This window comes from Doryrhamphus excisus, linkage group LG10, assembly GCF_037039965.1.
Source record: "Doryrhamphus excisus strain RoL-2023G ecotype Guam linkage group LG10, RoL_Dexc_Guam_v1.1, whole genome shotgun sequence".
In the NCBI taxonomy this organism is placed as follows: Eukaryota; Metazoa; Chordata; class Actinopteri; order Syngnathiformes; family Syngnathidae; genus Doryrhamphus; species Doryrhamphus excisus.
Window position 1 is genome coordinate 18,048,260 of NC_136366.1, and position 17,348 is coordinate 18,065,607.

General features: G+C 40.5%; 1 protein-coding gene and 1 long non-coding RNA gene across 4 annotated transcripts; one reads left to right on the plus strand and one right to left on the minus strand.

The window, feature by feature from the left end:
* The first annotated feature begins 1,083 nt into the window (after nt 1-1,083).
* Nucleotides 1,084-16,649, plus strand: mapkap1 (MAPK associated protein 1). Of its 3 annotated transcripts, none has more exons than XM_058064657.2 (12): nt 1,084-1,194; nt 1,845-2,315; nt 5,158-5,247; nt 5,766-5,914; nt 8,633-8,805; nt 8,885-9,061; nt 10,227-10,336; nt 11,271-11,378; nt 11,449-11,589; nt 12,049-12,186; nt 13,554-13,651; nt 15,497-16,649. In XM_058064657.2, the coding sequence occupies exons 2-12, from the start codon at nt 2,033-2,035 to the stop codon at nt 15,617-15,619; spliced, it is 1,590 nt and encodes a 529-aa protein (XP_057920640.1). In that variant the 5' UTR covers nt 1,084-1,194; nt 1,845-2,032; the 3' UTR covers nt 15,620-16,649. The 3 variants fall into 3 exon arrangements, with proteins under 3 accessions (XP_057920640.1, XP_057920638.1, XP_057920639.1); XM_058064655.2 differs by having other exon boundaries at nt 1,184-1,332; XM_058064656.2 differs by having other exon boundaries at nt 1,186-1,328.
* Nucleotides 2,171-3,466, minus strand: LOC144901135 (uncharacterized). The gene is made up of 2 exons (XR_013629301.1): nt 3,328-3,466; nt 2,171-2,528 (listed from the first exon to the last, which is right to left on the minus strand). It is a non-coding gene; the product is annotated as an uncharacterized LOC144901135 (long non-coding RNA).
* Nucleotides 16,650-17,348: the final 699 nt, after the last annotated feature.

Sequence of the window (17,348 nt, forward strand, 5' to 3'; positions counted from 1 at the left end):
CTGAGACATTAGCTGTGAACACCAAGGTAGGTAGGACTGCAAGGTTTATAGTGTGCGTAAAGCACCTAATGTGCAGTTCCAATCCTGCATTGCCACGTCCACATAAGCTCACAGTCTTTCGCGTGACATCCTTATGGCTATCTATTGAAAGTTGGTACGTTTAGAAAATAATGTAATTCACAAAGCGGCTTGTATAATTTCAAGTGCAACTGTGTGCTTTATCTTAAAATGCCTGTCATGTTTAAAAGGTGCGTGAGAGTTGTTTTTGTCATCGTCTTTTTAATCTGCATATAGATATTGTCCATATTAAATAGTTTTCCTTAATGCACTCTGATGACCATTCTTACAAACCATACTGACACATCTGCTTGTCAGTGATAGCACCTACTGTAATGTTTTGATTTCATTTCTGAATTTTGATGCCCACTTTGCAGACCGGTAGTAATAGCTGCAAACACCAATGAAGAAAAAGTGGCTCAAAAGTTTGGCTTAACTTCATAAAAAAAGAGCTGCCTGCTCAGTGCAACACAATGATATCATGGACACAATAACACTGAACACAATTCACAATTATGCATGTCCAACAAGCTAAGCTCATTGGTAATGGTTTGATTTTATTTGAACATGCATACAAGTTACAATGGAATACATCACTTAATTCAAATCACAATCCTAGCCCTCATACATTTTGCATCAGCTGCCATACATTTGTTAAATGTTCAACAGACTTAATGATGGTAATACATTAATAATTAATAAGTTGACAGAGGCACTGTTTGATAATTAATACAGAGAGTGTAGTCACCAAAAGCCAGCCCCGGAACGCCCCATAACCACCCCACCCACAGCACAGGATCAAGGACTGGTTAGCACGGTGGCTGGGAATCACTGTACTACAATACCCAGAAGGCTTTGCGCCTTCAGACCTGGTAGAACTAGGAAGCTATACGAGTATTAGAGTTGTGCTGTTCACACAGCAAACCAGTGATAAGTACCAGTGATGGTTTTTATTTTTGATGAAAGGCGAAAATATATTTTTTATTTATAATATGCTTGGAATGCTTGTATCGCCACTTAAGGTGTTATTTTAATAATCGATTGTACATACTGAGTCGAAACTGACACTCCCCGACAGAAGGAGGCAGTGCTGCGCCAAAAAGCTAGATGCACAACTTCCGGTAAACAAGCTCAGCGGTAAGCAGTAGCATTGTTCATAATTACCAATGCAGCATTTCTTTTATGATTCAAACACGTTTAGAAGGGAAAGTAAATATTGACGATGAATTGAGGGATAGCTTTGTAAATCAACAGTGGAGCGTTACATCCAAGTAGGTAACTATCACAAATTACATTTACTTTACGTGCTCACTTGAGGTATTTATTGTTGACATATCCACTGTGTTCATTGTCAACGTTGCTAAAGTCGGTGCAGACTCATTGACATGTGCTCTTTAATTTCGTTTACTCAAGACTATGCAAAATGTGCAACAAACAATGACATAATCACCTTGTCGATGTCCAAAATGGAGTACGACGAGCTGTCATCTTTTCCATAACCCCTAATGTTGTTTTGGAAGTGTCAAATTTTGCCAACTTTGTACCCAATATTGTACTTTCCAGTCAAATCCATCACATCCAGTCACTTCCTGATCCGAATCCCAAACGCTGAATCAACGTAAATGACAGCATAGCGTGTGTCACATAAACAAGCGGTATATTTCACTCCAGTGTTCCAAGAAACAACAAAATTACAATGCGAGACGGGTGTATAAAAAAGCTTAAGAAAACTGCGTGTTGCTGATATATTTAAATGTTTAATCAGTTTCAATTTCTGTCTTTAACAGTTATCTGCAGTCTTCCTGTATTGGAGCAGAGAAAAAATCAAGATGGAAATGGAAACTGCTTTTCACTTTTCAACACCTCCTACGTTCTCACTTCATTAAAAGAGAACCTATGTCAGTATCGGCACGTGGGAGCCGTCGGAAGATCAAATAAATCCGAATCTGAAGCCAGTCTTCATCAAGGTGAAGTAATGGCCTTCTTGGACAATCCAGCCATCATTCTGGCCCACATCAGGCAGTCTCATGTAACCAGTGATGACACAGGAATGTGTGAGATGGTTCTAATCGACCAGGATGTGGACCTGGAGAAGTGCCAGCTGGCTCTGGTACCTGGCAGCACCTGTGGGTCGGCAACATTAGACTCCTTAAGTGAGGGGGTCAGCACCATGACAGACAGTCACACGTGTGACCTCTCCCAGTCTATGGACATTACCTCTAGCTGGGACTTCGGTATCCGTCGACGCTCCAACACAGGTAGGCTTATCTCACCCACCACCCAGGACTGGGTTTGTGTTGGGGTTTCCTTCTTTTGCACTGAGAGCCGTCCAAGCAAGGACACTTGGAAGTCCAGTTTGGCAGCTGTTTGAAGGGTTTGTGTGACCAATCGGGGGCAGTTTTAAATTGTCATGATAAACCGGTGGCTGACCATGACTGAAGTTGAGAATAGGTGTAAATCGTAGCTGGTCACTGCAAAACACAACACATTAGCACAACCTATGTACATTATAGCGATCTCTTTTATCTTATCTGTTATTTAAAACTATGACAGGAACAACATGAAATTAAAAGCACTAAATTAATACAACCCCACCAGTACAGGTTCCAGAGTTAGTTTTTCAGAGAGGTTATGCACCAAACAAATATGCACATTAGCACTCAAAGTCATCATATATTTATGCATTCCTATATAGTAGCTGCGGCGGCTGCATGGCAGACGAGTGGTTAGCACGCAGGCCCCACAGCTAGGAGACCCGAGTTCAATTCCACCCTCGGCCATCTCTGTGTGGAGTTTGCATGTTCTCCCCGTGCCGGTTTCCTCCCACATTCCAAAAACATGCTAGGTTAATTGTTGACTCCAAATTGTCCATAGGTATGAATGTGAGTGTGAATGGTTGTTTGTCTATATGTGCCCTGTGATTGGCTGGCGACCAGTCCTGGGTGTACCCCGCCTCTCACCCGAAGACTCCAGCACCCCTGCGACCCTCGTGAGGATAAGCGGTAGAAAATTAATGAATGATAGTAGTAGTAGCCACATTTGGGACCAAATGTGCAGCATGAGAGAAAGTGAGATGGTACGTTCAAGGATCGTCAGACAAAGTGGAACAGTGGCAACAAACAATACGGACATTCCATTCAGCCAATAATGAATTGACGTGTGTCTGCGTATTTGTTGGCACTAGCGAGTGTACACAGGGTGCTGCAAGTGTTGTGAGCAAGCATCAAGCAAGCAAACGCAAAGGGGTGATTGATATTCCTGTAAGGGTACCTTGCAATTGAGAGTTCACAGGCATACCAGCAACAGTGCAGGTCCCGTACTTCCAGGGTCATGATCGATAGACATAGCCATAGCCATGTGAAAATATACTACAGGAGCAGTTTGGTGAGGTCATGGATCATGATTTCCAGTCTGCTTCCAAGTGGTTCTGGAAAACCGTCCCGACGTCTCAGAAGTGGGAAGCAGTTTGCTGTCCGCAATGTTTACAGTAAGGTTTCTGCAAGTTTTGCCCTGAATTCCTCAAGGTTGTGGATGTTGTGGGACTGTGTTGATTGACACGTCTCATCAACATTACGTGCAAGTTGAGAACAATACTTCTGGACTGGCAAAAGAGGGGCGGTGTTCCCCCTTTTCAAGAAGTGTGACCGTTAGGTGTGTTCCAACTGCAGAGAGATCGGGAGGGGGTCGTTTATTTGCTGCTATGGAGGCAAGGATTAACTACTTAAGGGAGTGACTCCACAAGGACATACTTAAGCCATTCAATACAAATAGGCATATCATTGCAGCCCTAACGAATATATACTGTATTGTACATCAGTTAAGGTGTAAATAAGTCACATGCCATACTTACCGCGCATCACACACCATCCAGAGTCCGACAGAGCCCCGCCCCACAAGAGTTCTTCCTGCACTAAAAGGACATACATCGCTAAATGTACTGCAAAAAAGGTCAGTAAGGATAATTCATAATGCCGCCTACAGAGAACACACTAACTCGTTATTTTTAAAATCACAAATACTGATATTGCTGATATAGTTAATTAATGATATAGTTAATCTTCAAACGGCTAAAATAATGCTAAAAATAACCAATTACCAATAACCAAATGTCATCCAATACTACTCTACAAGAGAGGAGAAATATGGTCTCAGTGAAGAACTACATTTGAAACACTTATATGCTAGGACTACGTAGAGTAAGACCCTCAAAGCAGTTGATGTTTGCTAAATACAAGGATGAAGAGTCTTGAACCAGTCATGATGTGCTATATATATCACTATATTGACACTTACTATGGTACCCATTATGTCATTGTATGGTCATATCACCTCCGGTATGTGACCAAAAATAAAATAAAATGAAAACAAAATTTAAATTATATTAGGAAAGCAGGAAGTGAACAAGTGCAACAGTTACTGATTGTAAAAGTACCAGATGGAGGGTAGGCTTTAATAAGTTAATAATTTGCTTCTTCCTACTCCTTTTGGACATGTGGAACTGTGAACTGATTATGTGATGCACTCAATTGTAATCTGATGCATGTTCAAATGAAATAAAACCATTACCATTACCATTACCATTACCATTACCAAAAGTGCTCCATAGTGTCTGCTAGTGCCCTAGTGGCAAGTCTATCAAGCTGTGAGGGATGGACCTAAAAATAGTAGTGAAAAAATGCCTTGATTCGTATCTGATTGCTTCAATTCTCATATTGGTGTATGTTGTTGGGGTGTGATGAGAATGAGGTATATAATCGATGGAATTGAATTGATTGGAGGGCTAAATTGGTTTGGGTATGGAGTGTTGAAAAGTAGTATGTTTCTTTTGGGGTTGGTGAACCGCTGGTCAATCTTTGTGGTCCTGGTTGGAAAGCTGTGATGCTTCCAAATGGGCTTTAAGAACTGATCTGCTGTGGCTGTTTTATCAGGACTCCAACAAGATAACCATGAGAAACCCGGGGCTGCTGGTAAGATAAGAGGGATGATCAAGTTTAAGATCCATTGGGTCTGTCTTTTTTTCATAGCTGGCTATAGACTTTGCACAGGTTTTAGGTTTGAGTCCGAGTGAAATATTGTAATTGTGCTCTTTTTTTTTTCCAGCCCAAAGACTTGAAAGACTGAGGAAGGAGCGTCAAAATCAAATCAAATGTAAAAATATTCAATGGAAGGAAAGGTCATCTTCCCAATCAGGTACTGTTCAACTTTCCATTTACAAATGTTTCTCACGTGATCGTTTTTTACTGCATTTTTATCCTATTTTAGGTGGGCTAGGGTTGCCAAAATGATTTGTATTTGCTAAATGCTGCAATCACGAGAGAGAATATTTGAGTTCATAAATAACCTTTTTCATTGTATGCGCATGCCTGGTTTTCCTCCGGGTACTCCGGTTTGCTCCCACATTCCAAAAACATGATAGGTTAATTGGCCAAATTGTCCATAGGTATGAATGGGAGTGTGAATGGTTGTTTGTCTATATGTGCCCTGTGATTGGCTGGCCACCAGTCCAGGGTGTACCCCGCTTCTCGCCCGAAGACAGCTGGGATAGGCTCCAGCATACTCGCGACCCTAGTGAGGATAAGCGGCATAGAAAATGAATTAATGAATCATATTCTACATCTTTTTTTTGCATTTTGAAGCTTGTGCAAAATGTAAAATATTGCCATTTTTCAACTGTTTGTGATGTTTTATTTTTTTTGCTGTCTGTGAAGTCGAGGATTTGGCGTCCTTTTTTGAAAAGCGAGATTTTAAAGACAGACAGCGGTCAACATGTGTGAAGTCCACACTTTCACTCCGACTGGAACAGTGTCCCCAGCAGCTCAACAACCCTTTCAATGAATACTCCAAATTTGATGGCAAGGTGAGTTCTCTGGTCATCCAACTGTCCTAGTTGGGATCTTGACACCATTCTGTGCTGAGTTAAAGACTGGTTGGACATTTCACATTTTCAACCAGGCTATTAGTTAAGCACTAAAATGCCGGAATCAACCAAGGTGTGAAATTGGAGTCTGTACAATAATGAGACGGAACTTGTGCTGTAGATAAGTGTGAACATTATTTTAGATGTAAATAGTTCTGAATTTATATATATTTTTTTGTACATGTCAATTAATTATTAAATATGTAATGCTTGTACAAAATAAAGTCAAGATGTGGTGCGGCAGGTATTGAAATGGCATACAGTGCATCCGGAAAGTATTCACAGCACTTCTACATTTTGTCATGTTACAGCCTCATTCCAAACTGAATTAAATTAATCTCTTACCTCAAAATTCTACACAAAATACTCCATTATGACAATGTGAAAAAAGTTTTTTTTGACATGTTTTGAATTTATTAAAAATAGAAAACAAGAAAATCACATTTACATAAGTATTCACAGCCTTTGCCATGAAGCTCAAAATTGAGCTCAGGTGCATCTTTTTTCCACTGATCATCCTTGAGATCTTTCTACAGCTTAATTGGAGTCCACCTGCAGTAAATTCAGTTGATTGGACATGATTTGGAAATATAATAACTGTCTATATAAGGTCCCACAGTTGACTGTGCATGTCAGAGCACAAACACCAAGCATGAAGTCAAAAGAACTGTCTGTAGACCTGCGAGACAGGATTGTCTTGAGGCACAAATCTGGGGAAGGATACAGAAAAATTTCTGCTGCTTTGAAGGTCCCAATGAGCACAGTGGCCTCCATTATTCGTAAATGGAAGACATTTGGAACCACCAGGACTCTTCCTAGAGCTGGCCGGCCTTCTAAACTGAGCGATCGGGGAAGAAGGGCCTTAGTCAGGGAGGTGACCAAAGCCCCGATGGTCACTCTGTCAGAGCTCCAGCGTTCCTCTGTGGAGAGAGGAGAGCCTTCCAGAAGGACAACCATCTCTGCAGCAATCCACCAATCAGGCCTGTATGGTAGAGTGGCCAGACGAAAGCCACTCCTTAGCAAAAGGAACATGGCAGCCCGTCTGGAATTTGCCAAAAAGCACCTGAATGACTCTCAGACCATGAGAAACAAAATTCTCTGGTCTGATGAGACAAAGATTGAACTCTTTGGTGTGAATGCCAGGCGCCATGTTTGGAGGAAACCAGGCACTGCTCATCACCAGGCCAATACCATCCCTACAGTGAAGCATGGTGGTGGCAGCATCATGCTGTGGGGATGTTTTTCAGCAGCAGGAACTGGCAGACTAGTCAGGGTAGAAGGAAAAAATGAATGCAGCAATATATAGAGATATCCTGGATGAAAACCTGCTCCAGAGCGCTCTTGACCTCAGTAGACTGGTCATGTACCTTGACCATATAGACAGTAGACATTAGCACACAGCCAAGACCTCAAAAGATTGGCTTCAGAACCACTCTGTGAATGTCCTGGAGTGGCCCAGCCAGAGTCCAGACTTGAATCCGATCGAACATCTCTGGAGAGATCTGAAAATGGCTGTGCACAGACGTCTCCCATCCAACCTGATGGAGCTTGAGACTTATTGCAAAGAAGAATGGGCAAAACTGCCTAAAGATAGGTGTGCTAAACTTGTGGGATCATATTCAAAAAGACTTGAGGCTGTAATTGCTGCCAAAGGTGGATCAACAAAGTATTAAGCAAAGGCTGTGAATACTTATGTAAATGTGATTTTATTATTTTTTTAATAAATTCAAAACACGTCAAAAAAACCTTTTTTCACATTGTCATAATGGAGTATTTTGTGTAGAATTTTGAGGTAAGATATTAATTTAATACAATTTGGAATGAGGCTGTAACATGACAAAATGTAGAAAAAGTGAAGCGCTGTGAATACTTTCCGGATGCACTGTACCTGTCTCAATAAGCCACGTAATACCATCCACATTGATACCAGTATAAGTTTACACAAATGCCTTGTAGTGACATGAACAACACAGTGGAGTCTTGCTTAGTGTAGTTACCATTCAAGAAGGTCCACTCGAACCCATAAGTTAGTTTCACATGGATGAAATGATGAATGAATGGGTTAAACGAAGACGTTATCTTCGTTGTATTCTAATGTTAAACAATCCCAACATGTCAAATAATGAGGTTTACACATTTGGAAGTGAGCCCTGAATGCAGTTTTTGATGGCTTTGTACACCAAATTCCACTGACGTCACTGCAACCCAGACTTCCTTATATGGGCATGCCCAGGCACAAGCTGGATGTCAGTCTCAGTGTGCATACACTCTAAAACACTGCAGGAAGAGGTGTTGACTCTGGAAGAGCTAGAAAGCTTTTGTGCGGGTTATCGTGTGTAGCTGTTGTATAAGAGTCCACAACTCAATACAAAGGGCCCAAAGTGAGTATAACAGGTCCCCTTTAAGGCAAGACAAGACGTTGATGAATTGTCGCCTCATTGGTCATCACCTGGGAGTTTGGGCCCTGGCCAGGAATCAAACAGCAGTGTATGCCATTATAACACCAAGGCAATATTACCGCAATAGGTGGCCACACAAAATGTCCAACTGGTCTCACTACTGAAGCATTTCAAGCATGTGAAATTCATGTTATGCAGAACCGACGTGTGTGTCTGACTGATATTTCTGCTCCCTTCTCTGTTTTTACACTTGCTGTAGGGCCACATTGGCACAACTGCTACAAAAAAAATAGACGTCTACCTCTCCATGCAGATAGCTCAGGAAAAGGTTCATCCCATGACTGTGGTAACAATTGCCAACGCTCGGGTCCATGATCTCATCGGGCTTATTTGTTGGCAATACACAAGCGAGGGGCGGGAACCCAAACTTAAGTAAGTGCAAACATTTCAGCAATTTTTCACAAAATGTTACATTTTTCCTGGCATGACCGCTCATCTTCTCTGTCCTCAGTGAGAACGTGAATGCATATTGCCTACATATTGCAGAAGATGATGGTGAGGTGGATACAGACTTCCCTCCCCTGGACTCTAATGAGCCAATCCACAAGTTTGGTTTCAGCACTCTTGCACTGGTGGAGAAGTACTCCTCCCCTGGCATTGGTTCGAGACAATCGCTGTTTGTGAGAATGTAAGAATTAAGAATGGATGGAAATCAAGCTTTGAAAAGTGACATAAATATAGCCTACAACATTTCACAGTCGCATAATTGTATTTTGCATGGTCATGTTTTGATAAGTTTTACATATTATGTTTACATATTATCATACAAAATTTAATTTCAGCCTGATGTTGAGATCCTTCCATTTAAATGGGCTAAACTTGAACTTCATTTTTCACAATCGCTATATTTTAAGTCTCCGTATTAATTTGCTACCGAGGGAAAGTTTAACAAACATGAGAAAGCAGCATCCAAAGTACAAAAATACATACAACCAGCGATAAGGCCCCATTTTCTAGGTCTCCACTCTCTCATCCAGACATGGACACACTGTACATTGGGTTTCACAGGGCAGGGACTGGGACTCCAATATAAATGAAATCTCACAACATAATCCGGAGTAGTGAACAACTTCATGCTCTGTGAGCCTTCCTTCTGTCTGCTCTGTGGTCTCTGTGCTGTGAGGTGTTCAGGCGCACTCATAATTGTGAGTTTTAGGTGCTAATTGTGTTTCATATATATTTACATACATACCCCCATGTCAATTGGCGTACCCCTCTTTGGGAACCAAGGGGTCTACTTAATACAACTTACACAGGGATGATTATATACTGTGGGAAATGGAAATGCCCTGACTGACACAGCTGGCCTTGGCAGTCACACAGATAAACCTTTTTGTGGATGGGCGCTGGGGCTTAGAAGTGCTCATTTTTGGATGACTTTGTGGCCACATTGACAGTAAGTCTGTAGAAGACAAGATAAGGCCAAATCTCAAGGCCATATCGACAGAATTTTAATGAAAGCTCAGTGAAGAATTAGTGGATCGGGGTTGTTTGTATATGATGTGGGAAACCTTTCATGCCCAAACCAAAATCTCGACACAGTCAGGATTTAGCTTTCTGGCTGTTTCTGTCAGAATTGTTACATTTATGATATGACAGCTCATCATGGGGCAAAGCTGCAGCACAATAACGTGGTGGCAGCCCAACGCTGTACTAGGAGACGGTTTGTTAAACGTCAACCACCTCTAGTCCGCTGACTTAAAACTCACATTTTTTAAATATCTGTCCTAATGACTGGGTGGGAAATGTAGAGGAATATCTTTCATAACCTTCCATCTCCCTCTCCATTTTAGAAATGCTGCTCAGGGTTTTTCCTTAATCCCAGTGGACAGTCTGAAAGTCACCATGAAGGAAATTCTTCAGAAAGCTCTAAAAAAGAGAAAAGGCTCACAGAAAGGATCAGGTAATTCCACATGATATTTAGTCATTTCATATTCTGCCTCTTGTATATTTATATTTATATGTATTTGATATAGTTTTCTAATCCAGTTACAAATATACTTCCTACTTAAGTGGAATAGCAAAGTATATTACTGAAACTTTGCAACTATTTGAGAGGACATAATTGACAGCAACGTTAGTTTCAGCAAATTTATCAAATTACATAGGTTTAAAAACAAAAAAAATTGCTTCCCAGCCATTTTTCAAAAGCCATCCACGTCTCAGTGCTGGCCATTTTTTAGGTTTTTGACTGATTCACAATATTGTGTTTTAGCGCTATATAGACATGGAATATAGCAAAAGAAAGATTAGACTCTCATTCAAAAAGAGTGTATTTCCATCTTTTTTCATACTGTAGTAATCAGTAGCGGTAGTAGGTAAGTTACAGCAAAATATCAGTTCTCAACAAAAAAAGGGGGGGCGAGAAACAGCTTTTTGTGAAAATATACAATTCGAGCATAACTTTCACTTTGAAACAAATTTATTTTAGTTACAAATATAACACCTTGAACTAACTAACTAAGTTATTATAAAATGCACTTCTGCCACCCGGTGGCAGTTTTTCCATCTTAACACTGCACCAAACATGTTCACTTTTATTGTGGAGTTGCATCATCACCTTTTTTTTTTGCCTCCAGTGCAAAAAATGTAAAAGATATAAATACGTCTTTGGGAGCTAAGGGGTGAAACATGTCTTGAATCCAAAGTAAAATAAATACATTAACAACAGTGATGTAAAAAGTCAACATAAAATAAAATGTACAAGATGTCCTCAAAATAACTAGTTCGGCTCTTCCTATACAAAAACCATGCAATATTTTTCATATCAAATATTTTCACCCTCCACCAAGCAAGCAAGCAAGCTCCTCTTAAAGTTGACTGTCATCCCAAAATAGGTCCGATGTATCGTCTGGAGAAGCAAACAGACCCAAATATTGCAGTAGACCTTGATTCCACACTTGAAAGTCAAATCACCCTGGAGTTTTGCCTGGTCAGAGAAAACAGTAAGTGATCCAGCATATCCATTATTGTTGTATGCTAATACATTAATAACGCTATGGGCTTTATTTTCAGGTTCCAGGGGTGAGGAGAGCTCTGAGGAAGATCTCCCCATTGACATCACCACCGTCCAGGATATGCTGAGCAGCCACCACTATAAGTCCTTCAAGATTAGTATGATACATAAGCTGCGCTTCACGACAGATGTTCAGCTCGGTAGGAACCGCTTACTGGTGGCTGACCTGTACTGGTGTATGCGTATCTCAATAATTTTGTATGCTAGTTTTATTTTGACAGAAAGAATATGAACCCAAAAAATTCAGGGAAAACAATGTTAGAGAGAATACATTAATTTGTGTTTAAAGGGGACCTAGTATACTTTTAGTATGCTGTATTGTCATGTTAAACGATGCCAAAGACCGTTTTTGTGGGAACCACAAAATCCAAAGATGGAAATAGGTGCAGATTCTGGAAGAACTAGAAAGCTTTCTGTACTGGTTATTGTGTGTAGCTGCTCTATAGGAGTCTACAACTCAACACATAGGGCCCCTTTAAGAACACACAATATTAATAACACAAGACGTGTGCCACATTGCAAGAAAACCATAAAATTTACGCAAACCAAGACAAAAAAAAAGTTAAAAGAAAAAAGGTGATCTCACCTTTTATTTTCAGGAATTTCAGGAGAAAAAGTGGAGATCGATCCTGTGACCAACCAGAAGGCCAGCACAAAGTTCTGGATTCGTCAGAAACCCATTTCCATCGATTCAGACCACCTGTGTGCCTGTGACCTTGTTGAGGAAAGAAGCCCAAGTAAGTGTCATGTTGTAGGGACTCGTAGTGCAACTGTAGAGTCTAGGACAGGGGTGCTCACACTTTTTCAGCATGCGAGCTACTTTTAAAATGAGCGAGTCAAAATGATCTACCCACTACAAAAATGCAAAACATCTATTTATTTTCAAATGTATTGAGGATTATTTGTACGTACAATGTATGTTGATGTACCTTACATAACCAAATGAGCCAATATTGCAAAACACACATAATTAACTATTAACATTTTTTGTAATTACCTGAGTTTACTTTGATGACTTGCACTGAATTGAATCAGCCAGGGATGCATAGTCCGGACAGTAGTTGCTGATAGCCAGGTTAGCCAGGCAAACGCACTTCGAAAAAGACATTGTGAAAAAAAAGTCCACCTCCCATTCCGTATGGAAGTGATATGTTTTTGCCTTTTTACTTGGTCCAGCTATTTCACTCATTTTAGTGACCATAAACTTTAGCGAGGGCTTAAAATCTGACGTAATTCGCCGACTAGCTTAGCACTTTGCATCGTTGTTTACGCATGAGCGGTGACCTAAAGGTCAAAATTCAGTTGTCATCTGACTGGTTGTCCTGTATGTCAATCAAGTAACGGGGATGGATGATAGGCTGACATCGTAAGTTCTGCTGCACTTAGAGACGTTGTTTGATTTGATTGGTCACCCGAAGGGCAACATTCAGTTGTCATCTGAATGGCTGCCCTGTATATCAATCAAGTGACGGCATTGATGCTAGGATGATATTTTTTTAATGTCACGCCGCGATCGACCAGTACCACCTCCGCGATCGACCGGTAGATCGCGATCGACTTAATGAGCACCCCTGGTCTAGGATAATCACCATTGGACCTACTATAAGTGCCAGTCATTTGGATATGCCAGCACTTGGCCAAGGTCTGGAAGAAGACCCATACAGTCACCCTCAAATGAAAGGAAATTGGTTAGGATGTTCAGAACAATCCAGGAACCACCAAGGCTCAGGACTATGGAGTTCAAATCATGGCAAAACCTCACAAACACACAAGCATGAACGTACGTATCAAACAAATGCTTCTTACTTCAGAAACTAATACAATGTGTCTTACATTTTTACAAAGGAACATTTCTATTTATTTATTTATTTTTTAAATCAAAGTAAGCCATCATCTGCAGTGAATGCAGGGACTATCTACAAATGTCTGTACAGAAAGGAAACACTTTCGTGAAGTGTAGTGCATCTTCATTACATCTTCCTGCTTATACTACAGCGATTAGCTTGGGAAACGATAGTTTTTATATTTATTATTATTTATGATTCCAAATTGGAATCAGATGAATACTTTTGAGCTAATGATGTTGTTTATTTGTGTGTCACAGATCATGCCATATTTAAGATCACTTATCTGAGCAACCACGACTACAAGCCTCTCTACTTTGAGTCGGATTCCGCAACAGTCAATGAAATAGTTCTCAAGGTGAGTGTTTCTGGATGTGTTGGATGAGAGCGTGCATCCACTTCTTTGTTTTCCAGTTTGTTGCGCTCAGTCACAGACGAGACATCGACTCAACAAAAAAATAATACTGGAATAAGTTGAAGTATAATGTCTCAAAATTGTCTCTACAAATTTCTCCTAAGAAATAATGTCAAAATGTTGGCGTAAATTTGCATTAGGCTGACCAAGACTTCAAAAATACACAGCCCTTTAATGTATTTGTCTGAGAGTCTTATTTTGTTCGATGCCGTCTGTCAGGGTTAATGTGCAGTGTTTTTATTCTGACGGCCTGGTCTAATACACGTTAGACCATAGTTGTTTGTGATGTTCCAATGACTGTGAAACATCCACTCACACATATTTACCTTATAATCACCTACTAGTGTACGGCACACAAATTGCCAAGTGTGCTGCCTGAAACGTGTCCTCATTGTCATCAGTCGCGGAGCATCTCTTTCCCAAGCGGTGGTGAAATGAGCCTGAAGTACACCTGGAAACGGTCGTCTTGGTGCCGCAGCTCACAGAAGCAATCAAGCTTAAACTCTCTCAGCTCCTGTCAGCCTCTGGGGATGTGATGATTTATTGTTGCACTCCTCCTTAGAAAGAGGAATGTGATGGTTTTGCTTTCAAAGCCATCAGGCTTGACTGTCTGCAAGACTCAACTCTGTCTATATTCCACAGTATTTTGCTACCCAAGCTGTACACTGTTTACTCTCAAGTACTTTATGTCCAAGGTTCCTTTCTACAGTTGTTTGCTGTTTTGTGGTTGAACATAGCCGATCATTAGTCAAAACTAGGGCTGTCAATCGATTAAAATATTTGATTGTGATTAATCACATTTTTGTCCATAGTTAACCGCAGTTAGGAATAACTTTTAATCTATAATAAGTTGAGGAAACGATTCAATATGCAACTACAACGATAATTACATCAAATTTGTGTGTGATGTCAGCTAGCTACTGTAGAATTGTGGAGTGTTAGCATGGTTAGCAGTGAGCCAGTGACTGACTTGAGTTGTGGCTCCACTGTGAATGTCCACAGTATGCGCTCTCTGTGCCACTGCAGTAGTATTCTACTACACTGGCCACTGGTGTCAGGAATGTTACATTGAGACATTAGTCACCAGTTATCCGGTCAATCAAATGTTATTTATGTGTAAGACTTAATTTTATAATATTATGTCTACTGTATTGGGTAATACAAGTGTAAAAATTACTATAGGGGTGTTATGTCATGTCTACAGAGCTCTAATAATGCTTAACAAAGTCTTAACAAGGTTTTCTATGATTTAGTCTTCCATTTGTAAATAAGCTGCGATCGATTGGAGGCCCCGAGAATATGAAACTCAAACATTGGTTTTTAAATCCAATCAGTTCACTTCCCATTATTTTACATTTAACATGCATTTAAAAAAACAAATAAAACGTCTTTAAATTGGGTCAAGTAATCCCTCATTCATCGCAGCTAATTGGTTGTAGAACCGACTGTGATAAGTGACTTTCCGCCAACTAGGATTCCTTATTTATGAATGGAATATGGTTGTACTCCGCACAGAGATGCCCGAGGATGGAATTGAACTCGGGTCTCGTAGCTGTGTGGCCTGCGCACTAACCACTCGTATGCTAACACAAACACTGTATGCAACCATATTCAGTCATGATCGTGAAACAGCATGATTTATGAATTTATCATTTTTTTAACGCGAGTTAGCCTCAAAGTTCAGCTTGTGAAGTGGCAAGTGATGACTATGAAGTATCTTTAGACGGGGTAAACAGCAGCAGCCACCAACCAACTTGCTCACATGATTGTCACTTTCATGTCTTCCAGGTCAATTACATCCTGGAGTCTCGTGCTAGCACCACACGGGCCGATTATTTTGCCCAAAAACAGAGGAAACTTAGCCGCCGAACAAGTTTCAGTTTCCAGAAGGACAAGAAGACTGGCCAGTAGCCAGAATGGCCAGAATGGATGCCGCTTCCAGGTGTACTTGTACACAGACACACGAAGTAGCCTTGTGGAGACTACCGATGGATTGGAAAGATTTTTTTGTCTTTACATTCATGCGCTTTTTTTTTAATGATACTCAATATGTACTTTCTGTCGTTCTGTCAGATTTGATGTATTGATTGATTATTGCGTTATTATTTGTGCACCAAGTGGCAGCAGACTGTGAAAGTAAAAGACGACAATGGACAAAAAGTTCAATTTCAGAAAGTGTAAAGATTACAAGTATTAGAAATATGCATTGCAGTCATCATTTAGGCACAGACGGTGTTCACTTCATGGAGAAGGAAGTGGTCATTTAGGTAAGGAAACTGCATTTGGTTACATATATCGATAATTTGCTCCATCAGCAACAATGACTTATAAATAAAACAACATGCAGTGAGTGAGCAATGTGTACTAAAATCAAGTTTGTTTGTATCTATAGGAATCTGTTATTTACAGATTACACTATTTACACGGTTTCATGTCAAAGAAATAGAGACGCATTATTTCTTAAGGTCACAATATCGATGCTAAATTTTGTATTTTCATGTATTATGATTTTATTAGGAGTATCTATCCAGTGTCGAACACCAACAATCTCCCTTCATGATTTTGAATAGCATTAAAGCATTTCCTAGATTGTGACTTTGAATTGCATTGCCAATGGTTGTTATTGTTAAAGGGGACCTATTATGCTTTTTCCACTTTTCTGACCTACAAATGTAGTTAGAATGTTGTATTCTCCTGTTAAACGATGCCAAAGTTTCACATAATGAGGTTTGTGTATTTGGAAGTGAGCCCTGAAAGAAGTTTGGGATGGCTCAAAACGGTCAGTTTCAGAGATTTTTTTCTAACACCGACTCACAGTGACCTCACAGTCAGCCGGTGACTTCCTTATATGGGCAGGGTACAAGCTGTACAAGCAGATAGCTCTACAAGCTGAGTGAGACCAATCACAGAGTGTGACCAGTCACACAGTTTTGGAAATACAGCTGGAATAGATGCAGAATCTGGAAGATCTAGAAAGTGTGCTGGTTATCATGTGGAGCTGCTCTATCGGAGTCCACAACTCATAACAAAGGGCCAAAAAATTGAGCATAATGATCAAACCTACACGGTTGGATGGATAAATGCTGTTACAGAAGGCGTGGTAAAATTGTTCTTTTGTGATGTCACAGAGGGGTGGACTTCCTTATATGGGTGTGGCTGTAAGCCACATAAACTCTCTGCCCTCCCCCAATCACTGTTCCGCTGTATACAGTACTTGCTAGCAAAGGGAAAGCCACATTTGCTTCCAATTCCCAAAGACGCTACCATCAGGCACAAGTGGTTGGAGTTCCTGATCTACCAGCAAAAGAAATGCAATCTGGCAATGGCATTTTACACCGGACTGTTTTGTGAACATGGGCCAGTATGCAGGGCTTAAAGTATTCCGGTGCCGGATCTCCGGCGTTTCAATATGACCAACGAAAAAATAAAAAAAATCTGCCGGACTCAGACAAACACAAACTCATTGTAGCCATGCAGTAGGGCTCTGAATGCAGCTATTGGGGAAAGGTGAATGTTTTTGTGTGCTGTGCTCCAAGAAGCTAGTGTATGCTACATGGGTGGAACCCAACCCGAATGCGGTATTCCGAACAGCACGAATACTGACTTTTTTTTACGAACAATTAATTCACAATTAAAAAAT